This window comes from Schistocerca gregaria, chromosome X (assembly GCF_023897955.1).
Source record: "Schistocerca gregaria isolate iqSchGreg1 chromosome X, iqSchGreg1.2, whole genome shotgun sequence".
NCBI lineage: Eukaryota > Metazoa > Arthropoda > Insecta > Orthoptera > Acrididae > Schistocerca > Schistocerca gregaria.
Window position 1 is genome coordinate 496,293,888 of NC_064931.1, and position 25,860 is coordinate 496,319,747.

The 25,860-nt window shown below is 44.4% G+C and overlaps 1 protein-coding gene across 1 annotated transcript in view; it reads right to left on the reverse strand.

The window, feature by feature from the left end:
* The window catches only part of LOC126299101 (homeotic protein female sterile), a 499,343-nt gene that overhangs the window by 59,072 nt on the left and 414,411 nt on the right, over positions 1-25,860 (reverse strand). Inside the window, exon 4 of the mRNA XM_049990775.1 lies at positions 5,360-5,482. Within this exon, the coding sequence (XP_049846732.1) occupies positions 5,360-5,479 (120 nt within the window). The 5' untranslated portion in view covers positions 5,480-5,482. The remainder of the gene's footprint in view (positions 1-5,359; positions 5,483-25,860) is intronic.

Genomic DNA, 25,860 nt, shown 5'->3' on the forward strand with positions numbered 1-25,860 from the left:
CGGTAGTCTTACATTAAAAATCTGGTGTCTCTACCGGCCGCTGGATTGAGGCATTTCAGTGTAGGCCTATCATTCAAAGGCACGCTAAGCAAGAGAGTACTCAGAATATACAGTAGTAGCCGTGGGTCATTTTAAGGTGCTCAATATCGACAAGCAAAACAATGTGCCTCACCGGTGATAAGACAGTCTTGGGAAGTTACACTGCCTGACAAAAATGTGAAGCACCCACAAGACATGGTCAGATGTAGTGCCATTTCGTGCACATGCAGAACATTGGCGGGTACTTTACTGATTAGAGGTACAATTTTGTCAGACAGGTAGAATCGCCACCACAGTGCATTAGTGTTGTTCGTGTTTAATGTTCTTACAAGGCATGGTAGGGTGTATACGGGGCGTGAACGGCGTCAGATATTGTGTACTCGTGAGAGACAGCGTTATCGTCACATGAAAGAGTCGGAAAGGTGACTCACTCTGGGTCTCCATTTGGTCGAATCGTGAAATATCCAGATTTAAGCGGCAGTCGGATGTGACAGTGGCCTGTTGTTGGACAGTATGAGCACGTGAGTGCAGGCATGCTCGTCATCAAGGTTGCAGTCGACCACGTATGATCTCTATAAGGGAGGACCACAGTCCTGTGCACTAAGCACGTCGTAATCCCCTTCACATCTGGGCCAGTCGTCCGAGATCAAGTAATCATCCCGCACTATGGGCCGGAGATAAGCAGCTTCAGGAATAAGGAATTACCGTCTCATGCGTAGGCTGCTGTAGCCCCACAATACATACAGTTGAGTTTGGAGTTTTGACGTACTGGCGGACACGTACTGCTGATGAACGGCGTCGCGTTATGTTCAACGAAGAATCGCGATTCTGCGGTATCCAAAAGAATGTTCAAATGTGTGTGAATTCCTAAGGGACCAAACTGCTGAGGTCATCGGTCCCTAGACTGACACACTACTTAAACTAACTTACGCTAAGAACAACACACACACACACACACACACACACATGCCCGAGGGAGGACTCGAACCTCCGGCGGGAGGGGCCACGCAGTGCGTGACATGGCCCCTCAAACCGCACGGCTACTCCGCGCGGCGTGCAGTATCCCAGATGGCCATCGACCTGAAGAGGTCCCACTCTTCAAATGTTTTGGAGAGGCATAGCCGTGTTACTCCTGGCGTTGGAGTGGGGAGCTGTCGAGGATGACTTCATCTCACGGCTGGTGGTGACTGAGGGAACTCTGACAGCTCAACGGCACGTCACAGAAATCCTGCGCTGTCATGTGTTACTTCTCATGCTACAGCATCATGGAGTCATTTTTCAACATACGACACGTGCTCTAAGAACGGCCTGCGTGATGCTGAGGTACTGTTGTGGCCAGCAAGAGCGCCAGATCTGTCCCCGACAGAAATTGTGTGGGTCTAGCTCAGACGTAAAATCTATTCCAGTGACAGTATCCAGCATATCAAGGAACAGCTACTACAGTTGTGGGCCAACTCGGGAGAAGCGCAACGGCAACGGCTTCATGACACCTTTCCCAACAGATAAAGTGCGTGCATTCATGCTAGAGGGTGTGTGACATATTGGTAAGTGGGTTCATATTGACAAGTTTTTGTAGCTTTGATTATTTTGTAATCACTGAAATAAGATCACATGCCGTCTGAAAACGTGAAGTTTTATTTCGTTCACTCTTTCCCTTCTGGGTGCGTCACTTTTTTGTCAGGCAGTGTATATTCGCCTCGTTATCAGATAACTGCTTCTAACCACTTACTAGTCCACACACGATATATGCAAGGTGATTTTCTCCATAGTGTACAAACTCTACGGATTGATCGATGAGAGGATACCGAACAAAACAAGGTCTAATGAACTGGAGATGCGTGGCTTCCATGCTAGAGACCATTTACTCAATCACGGTTCTAGGCGCTCCAGTCTGGCACCGCGTTACCGCTACGGTCGCAGGTTCGAATCCTGCCTCGGGCATGGATGTGTGTGATGTCCTTAGGTTTAAGTAGTTCTAAGTTCTAGGCGACTGATGACCTCAGAAGTTAAGTCGCATAGTGCTCAGAGCCACTTGAACCATTTTGAACTCAATCAGGCTTTGTTACAGAGACTGCAGTGTAATACGCGCTGCAGCATGCAGCCACAGTTACAGTACGCGTGGTTTCCTCCTGCAGGATGGTACTGTTTCACATGCATCTTGCCCTAGAGACCTCTCCTACCATGTAATCGGTAACTTTGTGCCCGAATAACTTCTTTTGCTGACTCACCTTGTAGTGTATGTGATACAGCGTTGTACGCAATGGTTACGTATTCGAATCGAGAGGCTACTGACATGGTATTTGCTTACGGAAAAGTAAATGACAACGGGCAGCAAGGTTATATCAGGAGACCTATCCCCGCCGACAACAACCACAGCGTTCAACATCTGCAACAGTGTTCCACCGTTTGTCGGAGACAGGGTCGTTTCAGGAAGCAGGAAATCATGAAGGACGTACCCGAAATGTTCGGACATGAGACTTTCAGGAAACTGTGATTAACAAATGGTTCAAATGGCTCTGAGCACTGTGGGACTTGACATCTGAGGTCATCATTCCCCTAGACTTAGAACTACTTAAACCTAACTAACCTAAGGACATCACACACATCCATGCCCGAGGATGGATTCGAAACTGTGACCGTAGCAGCAGCTCAGTTCCGGACTGAAGCGCCTAGAACCGCTCAGCCAATCGCGGCCGGCTGTGATTAACACTGTGGAAGGCGACAGCCGTGTCAGTACCAGGCAGTTCGCCCTCCAGTGCAGAATAAGCCAGACGACGATGTGGAACATTGTTCATGACAATTGTTACTAGCCTTATCACTTACAGCAGCGACAGACTTTCCACACCGGGCCCAGTTTTGCCACTGGTTTCTTCACCAGGCAACCACGATTACGGGATTTGTGTCATCCACCTTATTATAGATGTGGTCGCCTTTTCGCGAAGTGGTACTTTCAACTTTCATGACAGTTATCTGTGGTTGTGGGATAGTTCGCAGAACCCCTATGGTACGACAGCATCCGTCCGTGTGTGGCCAAGCGGTTCTAGGCGCTTCAGTCTGGAGCCGCGCGACCGCTACGGTCGCAGGTTCGAGTCCTGCCTCCGGCATGGATGTGTTTGATGTACTTAGGTTAATTAAGTTGAAGTAGTTCTAAGCTCTAGGGGACTGATAACTTCCGATGTTAAGTCCCATAGTGCTCAGAGCCATTTGAACCATTTTTACGATGACAGCAAATCATTAACATCGGTGCAGCCGAAATGTGCGGGCCGGTATAATTGGCGAATGTATTTTGTGACCAATCTTCCACCCACGTCGCCTAACAGGCTGGAACTATCGGTGTTTCTTGCGGATGACTTTGTTAATTTTTATCTCTCTGGCCCCGCATACTGTCTTTCAGTAATATCATTTCAAGATTATCACGAAAGTACCTAAATGAGGTGAGAGTAGCCGTAAACGCTAGGTCAACTATTTATGCATGAATTACGCATCCCATGAGCGTCACGTCTGTTCTTTTTAAATCTTACAAGTATTTTCATGGCTATTAAAAATTCAGTCACAAATTTTCAAGACTATCTGTATAAGGTTGCGAATCTCCATGTGGCTAGAAGAAATTATTTTATTCGTCTTAGTCCGATTTAAAAACGTAATACATTAAAAATCCATTTTTATTTAAGTAGGTACTGTCCTTTTTACTCTTCCGTGTGTGAAATTTTTTAATCGATTTCCAGCAGTTTTATGAGATTACAACAGAGACATGTGTTAAATTTCACATTTATTTCAGTTTCTCTTCACCTGACGCAACCAGTATGTTGCTTCGTCCTGTGTGAAACTCGTGAGAAGACCATGGACGTAAAAACTACAGAGATTCTAGTTCTCATGGAGGCTTATGGTCTATAAGCCCTCACTCAAGGTATTTAACAGCACAACGTGTACTTTCGCACCCACAAACGAATAAACAGTCGAGATGAAAACGTGGGAAGGGAGACGCCCAAAGAATATGCTTTAAAAAAAGAGCCAATATGTATCGAGAGAGAGAGAGAGAGAGAGAGAGAGAGAGAGAGAGAGAGCTACAGCTGTTTGGTCAAAGTATTTACATGAAATAAGTGCCCTGCCATTATCCTTAGAAACAAAACATTACCTAGTGTGACTTAAAATTGTTTACAATAACGTCACTGATACAGTCCACTATATCTGTTATTCAAAATTTTGATGCGGACAGACGACAGCCTCAATGAAATTTTTGAATGAAGTGATTCAGATTTAGGCTGTTAAAATATTATTTGCTGCGAAAAGCTAACATAATAACAGCAGCACGCAGCTAACATAATAGTAAAACAACACCCACTAAAAACAATAAAGTCAAAATGTACACGACATTTTGACTTTAGTGTTCATAGTGGATGTTGTTTTTATCATATTAGCCATGAGCTTTCTCATGTTTGCTCACATAGTGTATGGAACAGCAGGTGTATTTGTACCACCACTGTTGGGAACTACGTTAACGAGCCTCTCACAGCTTTATGTTCTTGAGTGTGTCCCACTATCCCACAATGCTCGAAAATGACCATGTGTCGAAACTGAAATTGGAATAAATAATATTTTAACAGTAAATGTATTCGCAATTGCGAATAAGAACCACCCTCGGCTGTATATTAGATTGACGAGAATGAAAATTTGTGGCAGAACGGGACTCGAATCCGAATTTCCCGCTTTACACAAGCAGTCACCTTAACCGCTTCGCCTATCCGTGCACCAATGACGGACAGACCCAAAAGTCTTCCGTATGTCGCCGTCCTTGTGTCACAACCTGCTCTCGTACGTTACATATATTCCCATCCAGAAAATACATATTTATTGAGTGTCTATGGCCTGCTTCTGGCGGAAAAATACAAATTGCATCGTACTTCTTAATATCACAGGTGCTGCTATTTCGTAAAAAAAAAAAAATCGTTATCGTTGGATAAAATGCACCGTTGTTTTGTTAAAATTTCTTCTGTGTCAATGATAGACGTGATCTCTCGCATTCATTGAATTGTGTGGTGTTTAAACAATTCACAATAGCGTCATAAATACAGAAGTCATTGCTAAATGAAACATGGTGTGGTTCTGTGGCAGTGTTGTATGTCATGAGAGTTAAAGCAGTCTCTCATGTTCATTGGTAATAGTGCTTAAGGTATGACTTAAGCCTGCTATATGATCACAAGGAAATGTACAGACTAGAGTCGCCCTACAGCTGCCTCCATCTGCGCATCTCGAAGCTACTGCCTGCTTCATCTTGCAGGTGAGTTTTATTTCGCCCGCTATAACGCGGCGTGAGCCTTACCTGCTGCTTGACCCTGCGGCGCCAGGCGAGCAGCTGGTGCGCCTGCGCGCGGTAGCGGTCGCGCAGCTCGCGGATCACCAGCCGCGCCTCTTCCACGCTCTCCACCGGCCGTTCCTCCATGGCCTGCAACATCAACACGAAAACATCAATCAACGACATCGCGTTAGCAAACAATATATTTATTTATTCACTTAAGTATTTGTGCATTTATACCGATGAGCCAAAACGTTAATGTCAACAGCCCTCTGCGAGACTGAATGCAGCACGGTGGCGTTACGGGCACGTGATGTGGTAAGGAAAGTATATAAGCGGAGGAGAGACGAATGGTGAATCATTTCAGCGATGATACGGGCTGCAAATGGAGTAACCCACTGAAAAAATTCTACATCGACAAAATGCATGTTGTCATGGCCCGGTTCCTGGGAACGAGCATGTCGGAAACGGTAGATCTGATTGGTTGTTGGGGGTGCTACTGTCGTAAGCATATATTTAGAAAGAGATGAAATTACTGGTAATCTACAAGGTGTTTGAAGTCTACGCCTTATCGCAGAACGTTGAGATCGGAGGCTTACCCGCTCTGTAAAGCAGATCTGTGGCAGATCTTACGACAGAGTACGGTGCTGTCACAGGCACAAGCGCTCGGAGGCAGCCTTTAACGCGCATTGCTGAACATAAAGACATGCAGTAGGCGACTCCTAAGTGTTCTCATATTGACTCAATGACAACGTCAATTCCGATGGCAGTGGTCATGGGTTAACAGATAAAGGACAGTGGACGTATAGAAACATGTCGCCTTCTGGGATGAATCACATTTCTTGTTACACCAGGTCGATGGTCATAACGGGATAAGCAGTCATCCAAGGGAACCGCTGCTCGAAACGTGCAAGGCGCCACGGACCCAGGCCGTTAAGGACAGTATTATGCTATTGAGGGCATCCACTTGTGCATCCGTGGAACCTCCGGTGATAAGCGAAACCACTATGACAGCAGCGAACCACGTGAATACTGTTGCTGACCACTTGTATCCCTTCATGCTTGATGTCTTATCCTATGACGATGCCATCTTCTAGCAGGATAGCTGTCCATGCCACAAAGACAGAACCGTACTGCAGTAGTTTGAGGAGCATAATAGTGAATTTATTGATGTCTTGGCCACCAAATTCTTCTGATCTGAACCCAATGGAAAACATCTGAGACGCTATCGGGAACCAGATCCCCTTCCAAAAACCGCCGTCCTGTTATTTACAGCCGGACGGTGCGGCCGAGTGGTTCTAGGCGCTACAGTCTGGAACCGCGTTACCGCTAGGGTCGCAGGTTCGAATCCTGCCTCGGGCATGGATGTGTGTGGTGTCCTTACGTTAGTTAGGTTTAAGTAGTTCTAAGTTCTAGGGGACTGATGACTTTAGCATTAAGACCCATAGTGCTCAGAGCCATTTGAAACATTTTTTGTAATTTACAGAAACTGGTTGACATGTCCGTAGACATCTAGACTTTCAGAAACTCACCAACGACTTGCCGAATCCATGTCAGGCAGAATTTCTGAAGTATTCCTAATGTTGACCAACACTCTGCCAAGCAGTTGGTCATAATGTTTTGGCTCATCAGTGCATTTCACGTTGCAAGATTAAAGCTTTCAGGCGCTCTCGTACGTCCAACCAGACACCATATGTGAGTCAGCGTTACAATAATCATCGTACATTAGCACTACACAATGTTAATAACAGTAATAAATATCGTCATTCTCATCTCCACCATTATAATTCTTATTGTGGCAGATTTTATACAAAAACCATTGAAAAAGGGAACGGAAAATTCTCAGAAAACTCTTGGTACTAAAACGTGAAAATGGAATTCGAATGAAAAAGAAATCACAGGAGGCCTATCACGTTTGCAGTAAAAAATAACAGATAGCATCCGAAGTTAGTGATTACATTTTTGCTGTCACTTACATAGAAGGGATAATACTGGGGTCACAAAGAAAATTGTTAACTTAGCCTAATCAACAAAAAATCATAACTAATTAACAGAAGTTCATGAAGACCTGGAAGAAATTGATTCCCATTAAGAAATCATTCAAGATAGAGTGCAATTTTGATTTCTGATTCATGATCACAAATTTTCTGAGAAAAATACCGGACCATATTTAGAATGGAGAGAATAATGTAAAAAGAAACATTCTGAATGCAGATGGCATCTGAGGAAAGAACATTAAGCTTAAATTAGAAAGCAAAAGAGTCTTTCACATCTACATGGATACTCTGTCAATCACACTTAAGAGCCTTTTCGTGCGAGCTCTATTTCCCTTACTTTATTACGACGATCTTTCACCCTACGAAGATCGGCGTCAACAAAATATTACCGCATTCGGAGGAGAAAGTTGGTGATTGGAATTTCGTAAGAAGATTCCGCTGCAACGAAAAAGTGTGAGCAGCTGCTTTTATTTCGATTATGTCCACCCCAAATCCTGTGTCATGTCAATGACAGTGTCTCTCCTATTTCTCTTTAATACAAAACGTGCTTCACTTCTTTGAACTTTCTCGATGTGCTCCGTTAATCCTATTTGGTTAAGATTCCACACAGCGCAGCAGCACCCGCAAAGCGGACGGACGGGCTTAGAGCAGGCAGCCTCTCTAGCAGATCTGTTGCATCTTTTTGCCAAAAAAACGCAATCTTTCTTCGCCATCCGCCACAACATTTTCTGTGAGTTCTGTCCAATTTCAGGTTTTCATAACTATAGTTTCTAGGTATTCATTTGAATTTACAGCCATCAATTTGACCGATTTATCGTGTAACCGAAATTTAACGGATTCCTTTTAGCACTCGTATGGATGACCTCATACTTTTCATTCTTTAGGCTCAACTGAATCTTCGCACCATGTTGATAGCTCATCTAAATCGTTTTGCAATTTGTTTTGATCTTCTGATGACTTTACTAGACGATAAAGGACAGCATCATCTGCAAACAACCAAAGACGGCTGCTGAGATTGTCTCCTAAATCGTTTATTTAGACAAGGAACAGCAGTGAACCTATAACACTATCTTGGGTAACGCCTGAAATCACTTCTGTTTTATTCTATGACTTCCCATCAATTACTACGAACGGTGACCTCACTCACAGGAAATCACGAATGTAGTGATTTAATTACACTCCTGGAAATGGAAAAAAGAACACATTGACACCGGTGTGTCAGACCCACCATACTTGCTCCGGACACTGCGAGAGGGCTGTACAAGCAATGATCACACGCACGGCACAGGGGACACACCAGGAACCGCGGTGTTGGCCGTCGAATGGCGCTAGCTGCGCAGCATTTGTGCACCGCCGCCGTCAGTGTCAGCCAGTTTGCCGTGGCATACGGAGCTCCATCGCAGTCTTTAACACTGGTAGCATGCCTCGACAGCGTGGACGTGAACCGTATGTGTAGTTGACGGACTTTGAGCGAGGGCGTATAGTGGGGCATGCGGGAGGCCGGGTGGACGTACCGCCGAATTGCTCAACACGTGGGGCGTGAGGTCTCCACAGTACATCGATGTTGTCGCCAGTGGTCGGCGGAAGGTGCACGTGCCCGTCGACCTGGGACCGGACCGCAGCGACGCACGGATGCACGCCAAGACCGTAGGATCCTACGCAGTGCCGTAGGGGACCGCACCGCCACTTCCCAGCAAATTAGGGACACTGTTGCTCCTGGGGTATCGGCGAGGACCATTCGCAACCGTCTCCATGAAGCTGGGCTACGGTCCCGCACACCGTTAGGCCGTCTTCCGCGCACGCCCCAGCATCGTGCAGCCCGCCTCCAGTGGTGTCGCGACAGGCGTGAATGGAGGGACGAATGGAGACGTGTCGTCTTCAGCGATGAGAGTCGCTTATGCCTTGGTGCCAATGATGGTCGTATGCGTGTTTGGCGCCGTGCAGGTGAGCGCCACAATCAGGACTGCATACGACCGAGGCACACAGGGCCAACACCCGGCATCATGTGTGGGGAGCGATCTCCTACACTCGCCGTACACCTCTGGTGATCGTCGAGGGGACACTGAATAGTGCACAGTACATCCAAACCGTCATCGAACCCATCGTTCTACCATTCCTAGACCGGCAAGGGAACTTGCTGTTCCAACAGGACAATGCACGTCCGCATGTATCCCGTGCCACCCAACGTGCTCTAGAAGGTGTAAGTCAACTACCCTGGCCAGCAAGATCTCCGGATCTGTCCCTCATTGAGCATGTTTGGGACTGGATGAAGCGTCGTCTCACGCGGTCTGCACGTCCAGCACGAACGCTGGTCCAGCTGAGGCGCCAGGTGGAAATGGCATGGCAAGCCGTTCCACAGGACTACATCCAGCATCTCTACGATCGTCTCCATGGGAGAATAGCAGCCTGCATTGCTGCGAAAGGTGGATATACACTGTACTAGTGCCGACATTGTGCATGCTCTGTTGCCTGTGTCTATGTGCCTGTGGTTCTGTCAGTGTGATCATGTGATGTATCTGACCCCAGGAATGTGTCAATAAAGTTTCCCCTTCCTGGGACAATGAATTCACGGTGTTCTTATTTCAATTTCCAGGAGTGTAGATGACATTTCATAAGCACGCAATTTGAATACAAGCCTTTTGTAAGGACAGTGTAAAAAGCCTTCTGGAAATCCTGAAACACGGAATCTATTTGAAATACCTTGTCAATGGCACTCAACACCTCCTGTGAGTAAAGATCTAATTAGGTTTCGCAAGAACGATGTTTTGTAAATCCGTGTTGGCTGTGTGCCAACAGACCATTCTACTCTAAGTAATTCATTATGTTCGAACACAATATATGTTCCAAAATCCAGTTGCAAATCGACGGTACTGATATGGACCTGCAGTTTAGTGGATTTCTCCTACTGCCTTTCTTGAATATTGGTGTGACCTTTATAACTTCCCAGTCTTTGGGTACGGATCTTTCGTCGAGCGAACGGTTGTATATGATTGTTAAGAATGGAGCTATTGCATCAGAATACTCTGAAAGAAACCTAATTGGTATACAGTCCGGACCAGAAGACTCGCTTTTATTAAGTGATTTAAGTTGCTTCACTACTCCGAGGATATTTACTTCCACGTTACTAATGTTGGCAGCTGTTCTGGATTCGAATTCTGGGATGTTTACTTCGTCTTCTTTGGTGAAGGCATTTCGGACGGCTGCTTTAGCAGCACTGTCACCGATAGTATTTCCATTGCTATCGAGCAGAGGCGCCACTGATTGTGTCTTGCCGCTAGCTTGCTGAACATACGACCAGAATCTCTATGACTGTCAGTTTTTGAGACAAAGTTTCGTTTTGGAAACTGTTATAAGCATCTCACACTGAAGTCCGCGGTAAGTTTCGAGGTTCTGTAAAAGATTGTCAGTTTTGGAGAGTTTGCATTCGTTTAAATTTGGCATGCTTTTTTATTTTTTTTTTGTGCAACAGTGTTTTGACCCGTTTTGTGTACCAAGGGGGATCACTTCTGTCGTTTGTTAATTTATTTGGCGTAAATCTCTCAATTTCTGTCGATAATATTTCTTTGAATTCACGCCACATCTTGTCTACATTTACCGGTACATCGTTAATTTGAAAAGAGTGGCGATTGTCTCTCAGGAAGGTGTCAAGTGAATTTTTATCTGCTTTTTTGAATAATAGTATTTTTCGTTTATTTTTGGAGGTTAGTTGGTTTGGGGAAGGAGACCAGACAGCGTGGTCATCGGTCTCATCGGATTAGGGAAGGATGGGGAAGGAAGTCGGCCGTGCCCTTTCAGAGGAACCATCCCGGCATTTGCCTGGAGTGATTCAGGGAAATCACGTATTTTTGGAGGATTATGAGTTACAATGTTCAGTCTCGCTACGACAACCCCATGTTCACTAATCCCTGTATCCGTTTTGATGCTCGTTATTAGCTCCTAAGCGTCATTATTATTTCATTACTTAATCGTCAGTGGAAGGTCTACCGATTTTGGAATTCTTAGAGAAATATTGAAATCTGCACGTAAGATCAGTCACATATTTACATATTTCTATCGTTACGTACAGTTTCTATAGTAGTAAATAATTTAATAGGCGGTGAAAACACGAATTTGTAAAAGAAGAAAGCGGAACTCTTAAATTTAATTTTGTTCACAGCCACAAGACTAAGTTTAGCGGTGCACTCTTCACCCGTAACATTTCCTGTGACCTATTCTATGATGACCATACACGAAGCTACACAATGTGACCATGGCATGGGGAATAGTTGTCAAAGTCTTGCACGAAAAGATCTGTTATGAAAAGGTCGCTATACTTCGTCCCGAATATGTCCGATAATGTTGAGTGAGCGAGGCCACCACACCACCATCATATTTCCTTCAGACCACGACGTACTCATCCACGGTTTGTGGAAAGAACCATCTTGAAATGGTGCAACACGTTGAAAAAGCAGAGGTGGAATATTCGAATACCCATAGTAATAGCACTCTTTCACCGAACAGATGCTGAACAGTTAACAATTTTGTTCACACGTTTGTTTCTGCAGTGTGTAAACAGTTCGTCTCCGAAAATGGTTTATTGTTCAAAAGATATACATCCAGTATCCTCTACTTATCTTCCTAATTTGTAAAATAATTTAATGACATCCTATTAAAGTCATCGATATGCAACCTGAGGACACACAAAGTGCACTTGGTGTGGTGTTAGCTAACTTTGGGCAACATGATGCACTTAGACAGTGTGACCATGGTCACAGTGCAAGATACCGAACATCGAACATGTAGCAAGAATTGACCGTGAAAGTTAATGGGACAGCTCGCAATAAGCAGTAATTGCGCGTCACGACCCCGATTTGCATAGAATTTTCAACTATCACTACATATTCATTCACTGCACATCCATCGTATCTGAACGGTTTACACTTATATCACATGTCATCGCATCTACATTGATTTCATCCGCACAAATTAATTAATTTCATTTCGCCGCATTTAATTCGTGACAGCTAATGGAACTGATGGCACCCTGATTACCCTCAACGAAAGACTGAATTAAAGGAAGCAGAAATACCAGCCGCAACACATTGAATAATTCGATATGGAATTTGAAGGTGAATTTGTTAGACCTTGTACACAGCTTCGAAGTCATTGGAGACAGTGTCTGTGAGAGACAGTGGCAAACAGGATGGGCAGTGAATTTGATCCCGGTCAGATCAGCAGAGCGAGGCCAATGGAGTACTTCAGCTTCGGAGTCGTGCAGACACTGCAGTTTTCCAGGGCAAGCGTGTCAATGGCTGCCAGAGTACGTCGGTAGGAGAAAACAGTGCCGCCGGTCAGGGTCGACTATCTGACTTCCGTGATCTGGACAACGAGACCGTGCAATGCCGACCGTCTATCCGGTCAACACTTTTGTGTTTGGCTTCCGTCTACGTAGCCAGTCATTCAGATCAAGAAATTTCGAAAACTGCTAGTTCGGTTGTCCACTTGCACGCAATGACACACACATATACACTCATTTCTTCCATGCTGGATCCAATTTCAACACGGAGAATCGCCACCATGTGGTAACGGCACATTTAAAAAGAAAACAAATGCGACTGTACTTCAGACACGACCAACCCGGGACCTCCGTACCCACGGAATTCGGCTTAAGGCTTCATTACACAGCATTATTAGAAAGGCGTTTGGCCAGAACACAGCTATTGCAGTCGTTAATATGAATTTGATAAATTTTTGAAAGTACTCTCCTCCTGCAAAAAGTTTCTCTTATAACGAGAAAAAAAAATGGCTCTGTCAGAAGTTGAACCGAGATCCTCAGTGTGGCAGTCAGACCGGTTTCCCGTACATTTTATATTTCATTAACCGAGACGTGCAACTTAAATTACAGTATACATTTTATCACTGAAAGGTGGAGGAAATATTAGGGTTTAACAAAAGTGGTTCAAATGGCTCTGAGCACTATGGGACTTAACATCTGAGGTCATCAGTCCCCTAGACTTAGAACTACTTAAACCTAACTAACCTAAGGACACAACACACATCCATGCCCGAAGCAGGATTTGAACCTGCGACCGTAGCAGCAGCGTGGCTCCAGACTGAAGCTCCTAGAACCGCTCGTCCACTGAGGCCGGCTGGGGTTTAACGTGCCATCGACTGCACGAGGGTGGGTTGGAAAGTAATGCCACCCGATTTTTAACGTGAAAACACTTCATGCTTTTCTAATAATTAACGTTCTACATCGCTATTCCTCATGTCTACATACTTGCTTCGCACCATAGTCTCCCTGGCGACGAACATTTCTCTCCCAACGAGAGACCAGTTTGTTGATACCTAAACTGTATTTGCGTGACTGTTGACGGAGTCAAAACTTCACCTCTGCTTGCACCGATTAATCGCTATCAGAGTGAAGTCCTCAACGGTGTAAGTTTTGGAAACAGATGAAAATTGGACAGTGACGTCGGGACTGTATGGAGGATGTTGGATGACTGAACTCAAGGCGTCGGATTGTTGCAGATGGCATAACGCTCGTGTGTGGTCTGGGACTGTTATGTTGAAGGAGAGGGTCTTCCATGTGTCGATAAACGCCTATATTTCGAAACTCATATCACAGTACGCTGTTTTCTCACACACCAATGTACTTACGTTAGGCACCGCAATGTTACAAGCTACAGTTCGGAGCTCTCTTGCGGAAGAGGGCTGTTCATACATATGTAGACACGAAGAATAAAGATGTAGAGTGTTAATAACGCTTGTTTTATTTAAAAAACTTTAAAGTTTTCGCGTTTCTTTTAAGCACGGGCTCGTGTGTTTGTTAGAAGCGGACCACAAGCTAGGATCCGGGAAGGAAACCGTCCGTGTCCTTTCAACGGAACGACCTGTCTAGAGAAATCACAGAAAACCTAAATTTGGATGGCTGGACGTGGATTTATTCGGCCATCCTTCTGAACCGTAACCACCTACAGGCATGGTATCAAAATTGCCTTGACTTGTCTTTCTCATTCTCCTTCTCTGCCCCACTCTAGCTCCTCCTCCTTCCTTCTACCTACTTCGTGTCTTCTTTGCTTTCTCGTTGGTCAGATCCACTAGTCCCGCTATTTCTACTTTAAACCTCCTTGTTTCGTAGATGTTTTTACTGATTTCACATTTCTCTTTTACTGACAAACAACATTTACTCATGGAATTTTTATGTTTCTGTTCTCGTGATAAGTTACTATCTAATTGCAACCTTATCTGTCTCCGCCTGCTTAGCTGGATGGGTAACATGCTTGCCTCCCGTGCACTGGGCCCGGGTTCGATTCCTGGCCAGGGCAGAGATTTTTCTCCGCTCGTGGACTAGGTGTTATCATCGTTTCATCCCCATCATCGGCCGCAAATCGCCCGATGTGGCGTCGACTGAAATAAGACCTGCACTTGGCGACTGAACCCGCAAGGGTATCCCGGCCAACAATGCCATACGATCATTTCATTTTCATCCTTATCTGTTTTCATTCTTTCACTGTGTCTATAGAAAGCCAGATTTCTTTTCTTCTTTACGATTAAGAATTTTAAAACTTTTCACATACTTTCTTACTTGATCTCAAGTGAGACGTAAATTCATCTAATGATACATTCCACGGCCGCAGGCTCTTCCTCTCAAACTTCTGTACTTCTTTCTCTGTCTCTCGGAGTCGCTTTCAGGTAACAGCCTTTAATGCATATAAACATACAGATTTGGTTACGACATGGTAGCATATTAATAATAAACCACTTTAAACTTTGAAATTTGCAACAAAGCAGTTTCTACTCCCACTAATGCAGTGTGTCTCGGAACAGTTCCCATGATTCGTTGTAGAATCATGTAACATATTTTGTGTTCAGACATAATTACCTTTCTAGACTCTGAGAAGCTCATCTGCAGAAACCAGCATGGTTTTAGGAAACAGTGGTCATGCGAAACACAGCTGGCCCTCTTTGTGCATGATATACAACAGGCTCTAGATACCGGCTCCCAGGTTGATGCCATATTCCTCGACTTTCAAAAGGCGTTTGACTCAGTTCCGCACTGTCGCATGCTCCAAAAAGTGCTCCCTTACGGCCTATCCGATGACATATACGGTTGGATAGAAAGTTTTCTGACAGGCAGAGAGCAGTATGTCGTCCTGAATGGGGTGACTTCAACAGAAACAAGCGTAACTTCAGGTGTGCCACAGGGCAGCGTAATAGGTCCGCTGCTTTTTACGATTTACATAAACGATGTAGTTGATGGTATTGGCAGCGGCATTAGACTGATTGGCGATGATGCTGCAGTCTACAGGAAAGTAGTATCACACGAAAGTTGTGAAAAAATTAATCAGGATTTGCAGAAAATAAATGCTTGGTGTAATGACTGGCAGTTCTCTCTCAAGTAAGAGTAACGTACTGCGTGAAACAAAGCGAAAATCCCCATTAATGTGAGAGTAATAAATAAATTCCCAGTCTTTGGAAACGGTAACATCCGTCAGGTATCGGGGTGTGACTGTTAAAAATGATCTCAAATAGAACGATCAGATTAAACGAGTAACGGGTAAGGCGAACTCTAGATTTCGGTTTATTGGTAGAATCCTGATGCGATGCAGTCCTTCAAGAAAGGAAATTGCTTATAATACGTTAGTTCGTCCAGTCTTAGAGTATTGTTCGTCTGTATGGGACCCTTACCAGTTGGGTCTGGTTCAACATATTGAGAAGGTCCAAAGAAGAGCGGCAAGATTCGTGACTGGTACCATTGGCCATCGCGAGAGCGTTACAAATCTCATAGAAAGTCTGAAGTGGGACACACTTGCAAATAGACGACGCGCTAAACGGAAGGTGCTGCCCACTGAAGTCTGAAAACCGATCTTCTCCAAGGATGTAGAGCATATATTATTACCACCAACTTTCAAATCGCGAATGAGCACCATTCAAAGATACAGGAAATTAGAGCTCGTACTGAGGCGTTCAGACAATTGTTTTCCCCTTGCGCGGTCTGCGAGTGGAACGGAGGGTAGGGGGGAATATGACTTTCTGAATGGTGCCCTCCGCCACAAACCGCTAGGTGGCTAGCGGGTATATATATGTAGGTGTAGACTCTGTCTTTTGCCGGTTTACTTTAGAGCATCGCTCACTCCTTTACTTCCAGTAACCTGCTACTGTCAGTGATCCGAAGCTCTCAAACTGCCAGACAATAGCCGGCCGCGGTGGTCTCGCGGTTCTAGACGCGCAGTCCGGAACCGTGCGACTGCTACGGTCGCAGGTTCGAATCCTGCCTCGGGCATGGATGTGTGTGATGTCCTTAGGTTAGTTCGGTTTAAGTAGTTCTAAGTTCTAGGGGACTAATGACCACAGCAGTTGAGTCCCATAGTGCTCAGAGCCATTTGAACCAATTTTTTTTTGCCAGACAATAGGCCTTTCGAGCACGGGTACACAGTGACGGGATTTCGGAGTTTACAGAAGTTTCCACAGTGACATGATGCCTCACCTTTAGTGTTTCAGCCACGGGCGTTTGTAGCTCATCTCAGAGCTATTACGAGCGATTGCTGTTGTGATTTGCCGCTCCAGACAACATAATGTGAGCAGTAGTAACTAAATTACTGTCATGTAAGAATATTAGAGGTCTCGGAAGCTGTGTATTTACGCATGTTGAAACACCTTTCGACATTGTCCTATCATCACGTTAATAGTTTTCCCTAAATCTTTCGTCCTAGTGGCTTATACACTATCTGATCAAAAGTACTTTAACACCTCTATGTAATGCAAAATTTATAACTAGATGTCACGAGAGGCGGAGCAGCCAGAATAAAAGGAGGCGAGGACTATTATGACGTTAGTAAAGTCGCAATAACAGCAGAAAAGGGCGGTCAGGAGAGCTCTGCGACTGTCAAATTAACTCCCACAGCCAAACCAAGACCAGGCAGACCTCAGGGACCATCGAGCATTGCGGAGGGTGGTTGTAAAAAATCGCCTGCAATCAGTGGATGGTATCACTTGAGTTCCAAAGTGATACCAGCAAAGTAGCTCACACTGTTTCTCACGGACTGTAAAACAAGGGCTACTTACAGGATACAACTGACGCGTAGCACCAACAAGGCGTCAACAACCTTTAAACAACTAAGACCTTCGAATTTTTCCTCTTTCTTATGAAGTTTGAGCTTTCCTCCACACTGAAGTTATCGGAGATGGAACAATCACTCAGTTTTGTAATGATGAGAAAGGAATAACCCTGATATCTACATGCAGTGAAGCAGTGATGCCACTGAAACCCAAAAAATAATTGCTGCCAGACGTCTAGAACATGAGTACATTTTTGTGCCGCTGAGGAACTATGGTACACGCACATTGGTCAGCACAGAATGAAGTATGTATTAGGTTTTTGCTTTGAAATTTTTTTTTCAACGTTAACGAGGTGTATTGGAGTTATCTGAAAATTGCAACTACCTACATGGAAATGTGAATCCTGTTTTGTATCATTTCGGTAGTGTGAAACTGTCTGCCAGGCTGGGACTCTAAACACGGAACCATGGCTAGGTGACAAGTCAAGGTTCTGGGTTCGAGTCGCAGCCCTAAACACAGTTTTAATAGACTAGACGTTCAAGAACACTCCTTTGCAGAGTGGAAAGACTCATTTTGCAAATCACCTTGTGCGTCCATGATTTAGAATAGGAATGCTACCAACACACATTGCAGACATGCAGTTTTCTAAGCTGTATTACAATTATAGACGACTTTTGAAAGAGCTCTGTAGCATCCAGTGGCTCCGGGATGTTCGCAACGACCAATACATTAGTACTTTAGCAACTAGTAAAAAGACAGACATATTGTAAATTAAATGTAATTTAAAAAGAGTACTGGAACCCCACTGGAATGATTTTTAACAGCCAGTGTTGAATTCTGTGTCGCATCGATTATTGGCATCATCTATACCATATAGAAGGCTATGAATAAGTGCCTCAAGAATTTTGGAAGACGACTGCGTGAAAACAAGAAAGAAAACAGACTCATCAGTTGATAGTGTGTGTCACTATAAGTGATGCGGCAAACGTCAGTGCGCGCGTGAAATTCACTGAAACCGCCCACACAAATTTCCCGGAACGGCGCGACAGCAGCCCGCTTTGTAAAGGTATTCACTGGATTGCCTGTCTGCAGGCGCGAACTAATTCGATGCAACAATAGGGAGTGGGTTATTTGTCCAGATGTTCCGACACGCTGCTCCATAGTGCAACTACGCCATGGCACGTATTATGTATCGAGAATATAAGTGTGTGTGTGTGTGTGTGTGTGTGTGTGTGTGTGAGAGAGAGAGAGAGAGAGAGAGAGAGAGAGAGAGAGAGAGAGAGAGAGAGCGCCATGTGGGAAGTACGTAACACTCAGGTCAGCGTCCGTTTATCCATGCGCTTCATTAATCTATTCTTCTGGATTTTTGTACAGAGTGTTATAGGAGGAATAGTCAATATTCGGGGATATAAGAAGAACGCTCATTCGACGCAAAAAGGCCTAGTAAACGTGTGCTCTGAAAGACATACCCCTCAAGAACTATGAGCACTTTTCTCAGTAAAAGTAATGTGTTTCACAGTAGCAACGATGAATAAGTGCTCGTGGCTCTTACGGTATGCGTTTTAGAGCCCATATTTGTCCTTCAGATGATGGTCCCTGACATATTCCTGATTATTGACCATTCCTCCTGCTACACACTGTGTACATGCTGTGTTACTGATCGACGAGGACATCGTAACGTATACTGTGGTGCCAAAAATCATCCCATATCTCCTAATATCGTGTCAGACCTCCTTTTGCTGAGCGTAGTGCAGCAACTCTACGTGGCAAGGGCTCAACAAGTCGTTGGAAGTTCTCTGCACAAATATTGAGCCATATCGCCTCTGTAAGCCGGCTATAAACGTCAAAGTGTTATCGGTGTAGGATTTGATGGACGAACTGGCCTCTCGATTATGTGCCATAAATGTTCGATGGAATTCATGTCAGGTGATCTGGGTGGTCAAATCCTTCGCCCGAGTTGTCCAGAATGTTTTTCTAACCAGTTGCGAACAACTGCGGTTCTGTGACATGGCGCACTGTCATCCATAAAATGAATTGATGAATAGTTGCAAATAACCATTTCCAGTCAATGATCAATTTAGTTCGACCATAGGACCGAGTCCACTCCATGTAAACACGGACTACACCTTTATGGAGCCACCAACAGTTTGCACAATGCCTTGTTGTCAACGTGGGTCCATGCCTTCGTCGAACGCTACCATCAGATCTTACCAACTGAAGTCTGGCATCACCTAACCAGGCCACAGTATTCCAGTACTCTAGGGTCCAATCGAAATGGTCACGGACCCAGGCGAGGTGCTGCAGGCGATGTCGTGCTATTAGCAAAGGCACTCGCGTCGGTCGTCTGCTGCCGAAGTCTATTAACGCCATGTTTCGCCTCACTGTCCTAACGGATACGTTCGTCATACGTCCCACATTAATTTCTTAGGTTATTTCACGTAGTGTTGCCTGTCTGTTAGTAATTACAACTCTACGAAAACGCCACTGCTCTCGGTCACTAAATAAAGGCCGTCGGCCATTGCGTTGTCTGTGGTGAGACGTATTGCCTGAAATTTGGTACTCTCGGCACATTTTTGGCACTGTGGATCTCCCTAACGTCTAGCTCCAACTACCATTCCACGTTCAAAGTCTTAACTCCCCATCGTGTGGCCATAATCACGTCGGAGACCTTTTCACATGAATCACCTGAGTACAAATGACGGCTTCTCCAGTGCACCCTGCGTACGCGATACTACCACCATCTGTGCATGTGCGTACAATCCAATCGCTAGCGTAATACAGGAGCATGAACATTCTGTAATACGTGCTGTAAGCAGCAGAAATCCTCGAGAACTACTACAGAACACATCCGCTGCAGCTAGTGTACACAGGGCAGCGAGGAAGTGGCCCATCGAGAGGTGAGTGGTCTCTTCTCTCATGGTCGTGTTGCTGCCCAGCTGTCATTGTTCACAAGAACGAATGCGTGACGCGTCTTACATTGGTACAAACAACGCCATTGCTCGGCGGAGCAGTGGAAGCGACTTTTGCGGAGTTGCTGTAATCACGATACATTACCTCGTTCTGATGAAAGCGTGAGTGGTACTCGTGAATGCCTTTAAATTACATTCACCTGCTTGTGGTATGTCGACACTTAAGTTTTTTGTTATTAAAGTCTTGGGGTTCTGTTTCTTAATTTAGGCACAGCAGTTAACATTCCGCCGATGGTAAAATGAAAACATAGGTTTATGAAAATATTTTAGGCAGTAGCATATATCCTTCATTGTCGCAACTGTTTGGAGTCTGATCTCGTCTGTATCAACAATTCAATGCTCCTGCCCTCAATGCAAGGATCGTCACATGGAGGTTCGAGGAAGAATAAAAGAGAATCAATTTTCTGGGCTAGCCAGCTGAAATCCACGATCTGGATTCCGTTTTCGTGTGATGATAATCACAATAAAATAGACGCTAACACTCACCGAAGATTATGCTAGAAAAGAAATTTGTATATGTTGTTAGTTACAGATTTAACGCCATTGGGACGGAGAGTGTCTTCGTTCGTAGACATTTGGTGTTTTAAGGAGCCTGCGTCGACTATTTCAATATGTGCCTTAATTAGTACCGTAATGAGAATCTAAAGTTTGACAAAAATCATTCCGTAAAAGTAAAATCACTGTTTAAGAATGTCCGTACTATTTTCACAAAACCTTAATTTTTCCCACTTATCGATCACAATAACATTGAACTTTCACAATCATCGTTAAATTGTATTTTCTCGGGTGACTAGATGGTTAAGATGAGTTGGACAAGGTATATGTTACCTCAAATAGAAAAACCGTAGTAAAGCAATGCAGCGTTCAGTAGAAACCTTGGATTTATGAGCACCTACTAATATTTACAGATTAATTATCTCTAACACTGGGTATCGTGCTGTTCATAAAATTAGATCAACATTAGTTTTAACACAGCCCACCCTATCCTGCAACAATTTTGTCAGAGGTGTAACTAGAACAACAGTAAGTGCAGAATATTTGTTTGTTTTAAAGATTGTTCTATTGACAGAAATTATTAAGCCTATGACGTGGTTATTTTAAACGAATTTTTACTGTATCGTTACCTAATTGTAATGTACCACTACCATCAAGACCTGTATCTGACTTACTTTGTTATGCCTAATAGACTTTTTTGATTTATTTTATGGTCGTTTAGTGTTCCACTCTCCTTAGGGCCTGAGAAGCGTAGTATTTCCAGTAATCCATACATTTTCATTCTTCTTGTTTGTTCATTTCAGTCTGTTTAGCTTCCAAGAAATGGTTCAAATGGCTCTGAACACCATGGGACTTAACAGCTGTGGTCATCAGTCCCCTGGAACTTAGAACTACTTAAACCTAACTAACCTAAGGACATCACACACATCCATGCCCGAGGCAAGATTCGAACCTGCGACCGTAGCGGTCCCGCGGCTCCAGGCTGAAGTGTCTAGAACCGCTCGGCCACACTGGCGGGCTCTTTAGCTTCAATCAGCCGATGTGTGTGTGTGTGTGTGTGTGTGTGTGTGTGTGTGTGTGTGTGTGTGTGTGTGCGCGCACATAAGGATTGATTGCCACACACTGTAGCAGGTACAGAAAATCGAACAAGGTACAGTCTTTTATTGCATATGCTAAACGCTATGCAGTTTGTTTTGAAACGTCCCCTTTGAACAGTTATACAAGACTGTACTTAAACTGACACACAATATTTTTAGCGCAACGCAATCTGACTTTCAAAAATCCCTACAAAAGAATGGCCCTGACTAACATTAACCTATACGTTTCACAAATCACGTACCTCACAAAAATCTTGGTTACTCGAACTACTGCAATACAGCGAGCACCACTACTGCCAGCTAAATAAAAGATTCAAACTACGGAAGGCACTAACTACTGATACAGGGTGTTTCAAAAATGACCGGTATATTTGAAACGGCAATAAAAACTAAACGAGCAGCGATAGAAATAGACCGTTTGTTGCAATATGCTTGGGACAACAGTACATTTTCAGGCGAATAAACTTTCGAAATTAAAGTAGTTACAATTTTCAACAACAGATGGCGCTGCAACTGATGTTAAAGATATAGAAGACAACGCAGTCTGTGGGTGCGCCATTCTGTATGTCGTCTTTCTGCTGTAAGCGTGTGCTGTTCACAACGTGCAAGTGTGCTGTGGACAACATGGTTTATTCCTTAGAACAGAGGATTTTTCTGGTGTTGGAATTCCACCGCCTAGAACACAGTGTTGTTGCACCAAGACGAAGTTTTCAACGGAGGTTTAATGTAACCAAAGGACCGAAAAGCGATACAATAAAGGATCTGTTTGAAGAATTTCAACGGACTGGGAACGTGACGGATGAACGTGTAAGAAAGGTAGGGCGACCGCGTACGGCAACCACAGAGGGCAACGCGCAGCTAGTGCAGCAGGTGATCAAACAGCGGCCTCGGGTTTCCGTTCGCCGTGTTGCAGCTGCGGTCCAAATGATGCCAACGTCCACGTATCGTCTCATATGCCAGAGTTTACACCTCTATCCATACAAAATTCAAACGCGGCAACCCCTCAGCGCCTCTACCATTGCTGCACGAGAGACATTCGCTAACGATATAGTGCACAGGATTGATGATGGCGATATGCATGTCGGCAGCATTTTGTTTACTGACGAAGCTTATTTTTACCTGGACGGCTTCGTCAATAAACAGAACTGGCGCATATGGGGAACCGAAAAGCCGCATGTTGCAGACCCATCGTCCCTGCATCCTCAAAAAGTACTGGTCTGGGCTGCCATTCCTTCCAAAGGAATCATTGGCCCATTTTTCAGATCCGAAACGATTACTGCATCACGCTATCTGGACATTCTTCGTGAATTTGTGGCGGTACAAACTGCCTTAGACGACACTGCGAACACCTCGTGGTTTATGCAAGATGGTGCCCGGCCACATCGCACGGCCGACGTCTTTAATTTCCTGAATGAATATTTCGATGATCGTGTGATTGCTTTGGGCTATCCGAAACATACAGGAGGCGGCGTGGATTGGCCTCCCTATTCGCCAGACATGAACCCCTGTGACTTCTTTCTGTGGGGACACTTGAAAGACCAGGTGTACCGCAAGAATCCAGAAACAATTGAACAGCTGAAGCAGTACATCTCATCTGCATGTGAAGCCATTCCGCCAGACACGTTGTCAAAGGTTTCGGGTAATTTCATTCAGAGACTACGTCATATTATTGCTACGCATGGTGGATATGTGGAAAATATCGTACTATAGAGTTTCCCAGACCGCAGCGCCATCTGTTGTTGACAATTGTAACTACTGTCATTTCGAAAGTTTGTCTGCCTGAAAATGTACTGTTGTCCCAAGCATATTGCAACAAACGGTGTATTTCTATCGCTGCTCGTTTAGTTTGTATTGCCGTTTCAAATATACCTGTCATTTTTGCAACACCCTGTAGGTATAGTTAACAAATGAAAGATTTTAATAGAGAACAAACAATGTATTTACCTTAATAGTCATAATATATATAGCAGTTCATGACATCCAGTCTTACAAATTTCAAAACTCCGCCATCTCTCTCCCCACATCCACCACTGCTGGCGGTTCACCTCCAACTGCGCAACGCTACGCGCTGTTAACATCCAGCTGCCCAACACTACAATGGCAGACAACAATGCAAACCAGCCACAGACTGCGCAGCCAGTAATTTTCATACAGAGCGCTACGTGGCGTTACCAATAAAAAAACCTAAACAGCCTACTTACAGTTTGTATTGCAATACAGTAGCTTCAACATCATATCACAGCTGATTAAGAGCGTTGCGCCCCTGTCTCTTTGAAGCACAAGTGTGTGCGTTCTCTTCATTATACCCTTCACACCTATCTCAGAAGTTAAAACAATGTGTTACTGTATTTCCTCACTCAACGTTCCGTTCACAGCTTCTGTCGCAACATTCTCCTGTGCCTGTGAAAGGTGACTGTCCCACGTCTAATCCAGAATCATCAACTCAGATAGGACACGCGGACCAAGGCGACCGCACCGTATGATTAGCCTTTCTATCCCTCCAGTTGTTTACATGCATTTTCAAGCGTTCTTGCCCTATAGTACATTTTTAATTACAAATAATGGAATATCTCATATAAATCAGTAATCAGTACTAACGATCTGTCACATGTACCCAAAAGTTGTATTTAATACACCTTAGATGCATATTTCAATGCTACGAAGTTCATTAAAGAAACTGATGATTGATTGTAGATCTTGCTGGAAATCATGAGGAATCTTCTGCTGTAATTTGACGGGCAAATACTTTTTACTGAATTTTAAGTGTGAAGACGATATTTCATGAATCACAAATTCATTATTTTTTCTTGGAATTGTGTTTTTAAAAATGCAGTGCTACTTTTTTCTCAACACTAGCAACAACGAAAATATTTTGAGTGTAATAGTTATTTACATGTCACTATGGTGAAGGGTCCTTAAATCTAGTAATTTTGTGACGATTTCCCAACGCTGGTGTGAAATGGATGTGAAAAAGTGCAGTTCACAGATTGCTGTCACTGTTTCTTTGCCGAGCGAGCTACAGGCAAGAGCGCACTATTCTCAGCTTGCCCTTCAACATAACGACCTAACGACCTTGTATTACTGCATACGTCTCCCTGTAACGGGACACACTCTTGTGCGAATGCCAGTAAATCACTTTTAATCGTCAGATTATTACTACTGAGCCTTTCCTCTCTTCTGAACTAACAAGGTAAAAGAACCGTCACAGACTATTCCACGTGCTGTACTGAATTTAGTGATGACACAACGATGTAGCTGAGGTTGAAATGTCCTAATCCAGCGATATGACACTTGGAAACTATATAGAAATACAACCAAAGGCGACTACCACCCACCACCACTAATGGTGTATAGCGACAGTCAAACTACCGTATGTGGCTACACACAATTCCATTCCGAAAATAACCAAGAACCTGCATTATTGTACTAAGCGAACAACCGATGACGTAAGCTAGAAGCTTGTGTGGAAGAATTTACTATCCTGGCACAGTTATGATGCACGAATCGAGTGAACGTGATCCACACTCATGCTCATAAATTAAGGATAATGCTGATACATGGTGAAACAACGCTCTGGTGGGCGGTTTTCGGGTTTAAAGACAACGGGGTATGACCATGACATGCATCTGACCTGCGGTCGTCGCACGGTGGCGCTGGTAGCACTTCACATACGCAGGGGTAGAATACTAGGGCGACTGGAGGCTGGTCAAACATAGCAGGTGGTAGCACGGGCCCTCCGTGTGCCACAAAGTGTGATCTCAAGACTATGGCAACGATTCCAGCAGACAGGAAACGTGTCCAGGCGCTACAATACGGGACATCCACAGTGTACAACACCACAAGACGACTGATATCTCACCATCAGTGATCGCAGAAGGCCACGGAGTACTGCAGGTAGCTTTGCTCGGGACCTTACCACAGCCACTGGA